The sequence below is a fragment of the Gavialis gangeticus genome, unplaced genomic scaffold (genome assembly GCF_001723915.1).
Source record: "Gavialis gangeticus isolate Ggan-Ray unplaced genomic scaffold, GavGan_comp1, whole genome shotgun sequence".
NCBI classification, from domain to species: domain Eukaryota; kingdom Metazoa; phylum Chordata; order Crocodylia; family Gavialidae; genus Gavialis; species Gavialis gangeticus.
The window spans coordinates 20,353,387-20,357,671 of NW_017729000.1; the positions used below are offsets into that span (position 1 = coordinate 20,353,387).

General features: G+C 38.9%; 1 protein-coding gene across 1 annotated transcript in view; it reads right to left on the minus strand.

Annotated features, from left to right (window-relative positions):
• The window catches only part of JAKMIP2 (janus kinase and microtubule interacting protein 2), a 187,039-nt gene that overhangs the window by 23,177 nt on the left and 159,577 nt on the right, over positions 1-4,285 (minus strand). The window contains exons 16-19 of the mRNA XM_019506389.1: positions 3,918-3,983; positions 3,132-3,200; positions 1,894-1,971; positions 765-968 (exon numbers count right to left, since the gene is read on the minus strand). Coding sequence (XP_019361934.1) covers positions 765-968; positions 1,894-1,971; positions 3,132-3,200; positions 3,918-3,983 — 417 coding nt within the window. The remainder of the gene's footprint in view (positions 1-764; positions 969-1,893; positions 1,972-3,131; positions 3,201-3,917; positions 3,984-4,285) is intronic.

The following is a 4,285-nucleotide window of genomic DNA, read 5'->3' on the forward strand; positions in this document are numbered from 1 at the left end:
AGGGTAATTCATATCACCTATGACCACAACATCCTTTGTACGCACGGCCTCCCCAACCTGCCTGGAAAATTCCTGATCCAGCTCTTCCTCCTGATGTGGTGGCCTGTAGTAAACCCCTACCACCAGATCCCTCTCCCCCCCGCCCTCCTTGAAGTTTGACCCACAGGGTCTCAGTTAAGTCTAGTCTGGATCCTCTAGTCTGACCTTCTCTATAACACCAGCCAGAGAACTGTATTTATTCAGTGGACGTGTCTATACGAGACTCCACAAGCACAGTAGACTAATTCTACTATGCATTAGCGTGACAGGCAAAACTCATACTAATGCACAGTAGAATTAGTCTACTGTGCATTAGTGTCATCAAAAAAGCGTGCGCAAGCGCTAATGCACAGTAGCACAAATTACAGTGCATTGTTAGTACCTGTATTTATGTGAATACTTGAATAATGAACATGTAGACACACCCACTTTCTCCTGTACTGAGCCCAATAACTGTTTTTTAAAATTTATGTTACAAGTCTAGATTCTTGGAAATAGAGCGCCAAAATATGCCAACTGCTTTCACAAATGAGTTCATATGGAATAGCAGACACAGAAGAGGCCTTTATATGCCCAGCTAAGAGCCAAAAAAAAAAAGTGTATCAGGCTGAGTAACTGAACCTGGATCTCTCATGCAAAGTTTGAGACAAGGACAAAATGTCTTCTGATACAAAAAAACCATACGGATTTAATTTTTATCTATGACTTTAGTCATTGTGTCCTACCTGATGGGCTTGTTGCAGAAGCTCCATCCTCTCCTGAAGAATCTGACAGTCATATTCTCTGCTTTTTCTCAGCATCTGCCGTCTTAACTTCTCCACAGCTGTCCTCAGCTCTTCCTGTTGTTTTTCTGTTAGTAGTTCCCCAAACTTTATCACCGTTTCTTGCTGTAAAGCATTGTATAAGGTGGCTTCAAGCTCCTGGATTCTCTAGTCGATGTAACATCAAAAGTTGATTAGAGACAAGCTATCTTATCAAATACAAGTGGGAATTCTTCTTTTTGGTCAGAGCTAACAAGACTTCTACAAAAGAAGATCGTGAAGTGTGTGCCACACAGAAAAGCATAACAGGACAAGTGATCCTGAAAAATATCCAGGCTTTGCTTCTATGGAATTTCAGTGACAACTTTCACTGAAATTTCCAATTTTGATGTTTCAAGCAGAGCTGGGATGGAATGGTAATGCATATTTTGACCTGAGTATTTGGTTGTTTTAATTACAATTGGAAATATTGATGAAAACTCCATCAACTTTCCAAAAGGGGACATTTTTTACCCACTTTTAAATTGTGCCCCCAGGTCAAAGACCAGCACATCATGATCCACATTTTTCTTGCAAACCTTAATCCTGCTAATCAACTTGTGCAATCATTGGTAAAGGGTTGGGTAGCTCTGCACTGCTTGCTCATGACTTTCTAAACATAAACAATTCAAATTTGCATACTACAGGTATGACAGCTAAGTAGTATGGGCTTTGCTGTGCCAGCACGTCACCAATAAAATTGATCAAAATATGCAATGTTATCTTGCTAAACAGGCTATTTTAAGATTCTGGCACGTGACTAGTTTCAGTGGTTAATACTGACTCCATTGGGAAGGGTGATACCACTGAATAGGTATTTGTAACTCAAAGAAGATTTTCTGTTATGGGGTATTTTGCCGTTTTCAGATGTGAAGAGGCCAGAGCTATATTGTGCCTGCACAGAATGCACTTTGGGGTTTGGCAGAGTGGAGAAAAGCAACTTTAACATGTTAGGAAGAATGAGCAAGACCTCCTATCCTGCTGTACCAATAGAAATCTGTGTCCTCTTTTGGTATTAGCCAACATGTGCTGTAGCTATTTTCTTTGTACATACCATATATGCTTGGTCAAGAGCTTGCTTCCTGTAGTCTAATTCTTCCTCCAAATAACCTTTTATTTTGCAAAACTGCTCCTATAGGGCAGGATCATTTTGACAGAAAAAAATGAATTAGTTACTCCAAAGGCTGTGGGAAATATTTGTTGATCAAGTACAGATGTCTAATGGGGACAGGAATACATGAAATCCATCAGTAATGGAGTCTTTGCAGGGTTGTAAATACTTGAATCCTATGTAACAAAGCACGAAGGAAAAACAAGTGTGGCTCCTTTGTTATTATGGTACACCTAAAATGTGCTATAATGTACTCTTTAGCAACTCCTAGGTGTCTTTGGTGTCCTTAGTGGAACTGATTGGAATTACATCCATGTAATTTAAGCCTCATCTTCATATGGAGTTATTCTAGGATACCTCGTCTGGAATAAATAATCCTGAACAACTCCAGGCTTGGACATTCTTTTTCCAGAATAAATGAGAAAGTGAATTAAACTTAAAACAGTAACAAGACTCAAGTGTGTCTACATTGTAGAGTTATTCTGGAATAGCCATTGAGTTTTAAATCACACCGTACCTCAGTTTGAATTAATTTTGAGTGTATACAAACCTGAGGTGCAGAATCTGAACCACTTTGATTTTTCTGTATTACATTAAAGCGTGTTCATTTTCAGGCACATTACTTCCAGTTAAGGAGGAGAAAAATGAGATCAAAAAGTAACTTCACTTTATTAAACTCAATGTGGCTAGGAATGTCTTGCCCTTAGAATGTTGAGGGCTTAAATCATGTTGAAAGAAAATAATGTTATCATTAATTTTTTTCCTCTTATTGATGCATGCAGTAAAAGCCTTCACAATATTTAGGCTGTGAATGCTATGCAGCAATGAATGCGTGTTTAAAATGTCAGAAAAGCACCCAGAAACTTTTGGACTCCATATATGCAACAGCAACAAACAATCAACACCACAAAGGGCAAGAATTTGAAAACAGGATCAGCGATGGCAGTCAAGTTCATTTATATAATAACAAACCAAAAAAACCCAGCAACCCCCCCAACCCATTTCACCCTGCCACATTATGAAATGCCAAACAAAGTTGTAGCAGCAAGCATTTTAAGGATTCACAGAAATCAGGCAGATTTAATTATCTTTACTTAGCAAGACATCTTTTTTCCTAACCCACAGAGGCATCAAATAATTTGCCATTTCCAGTGAATTGTCATGTTAAGACATTTGCTTACCATGTCACTTTCCAGTTCTATCATCTTCTGGTGCAGAGCAGCTTCAGCTCCTTCAATTTGCTGGATCCACTAGAGGGCACACAACACAGAGATGTGACCCACAGCATGTTCAGCTAACATGTCTAATTCCAAATACAGCACAGGGGCCCCATCAGACAGTTTATGTGAATTCAGTAACCTGAACACCCAATCCTGGTCCTCACTAAGCCTGTGCTCCATTAGCAGAGAATAATTTGAAAGCTGGCTTGGCTGACTACCCTGAGTGCCATAAAGCTGGCTATTGTCTCTGCCATCTTTCCTTTGATCCTCACTTGACTTAAACTGTGAAAATGAATCATAATTGGCTGAGATTTGCAAAACAAGGTAGGTGATCTAGACACACCGTACCAATTTCAATGGGAGCTACATCTTTTAATGGGCTTTGAAAGCCTCGTGTCCACTGCTGGCTTCATCTTGTATGGTTGACTGGTTTTGTGTCTACTATAGTTCTTCTAAATGTGTACCATAGGCCATATCTACACTGCTTTTAGAGCAATGTCAGTTAGCAAGGTGATTGTCTTTCAATTTCTGTAGCAGCTTAAGCCCTAAGGTACATGCAATAATACCAGCAAAATCTACTATTGAAGATACAGCATAATTCATTTGGGGAAATGGTATTAATTGTGTCAGGAAAGGCAATCTCTTGATGGTGTGAGATGAGTCTACAAAATGCAGTCTGATGCTATAGCTGAACTAGTACAGTGCAGTCCTTATTAATTCTTGAGAGAAAAGTAACACAAATTATACCTTTTCTGCCAGAGATAGTACAGTACTCGCTTGAATTATGGCCACTTGCTCTTCATTTCTTAAATTCTGTAAATGGAAGAAAAAAAGGCAAATCAGGTGACATCCTTTTTTCAAAAATATGTATTATTTTAGAAGAAAATCTTCCTAAGTTCCATTCTCACCCTGCATTTAACATAGAATTAACAGAGCAAAATAACAGAAGTAGTAGAAACTGGCTGCATCTACATGAAATGCTGACTGCGCTGTTGTTACTATGCAGTCATTTACTACTTGTTTAAACAAGTAGTGCCAAAAATGCCTTTTTGTGATGCTAATGTGCAGTAACCTAATACTACTTTGCAGTCACAGTTTTTGCCATGCAACACTAC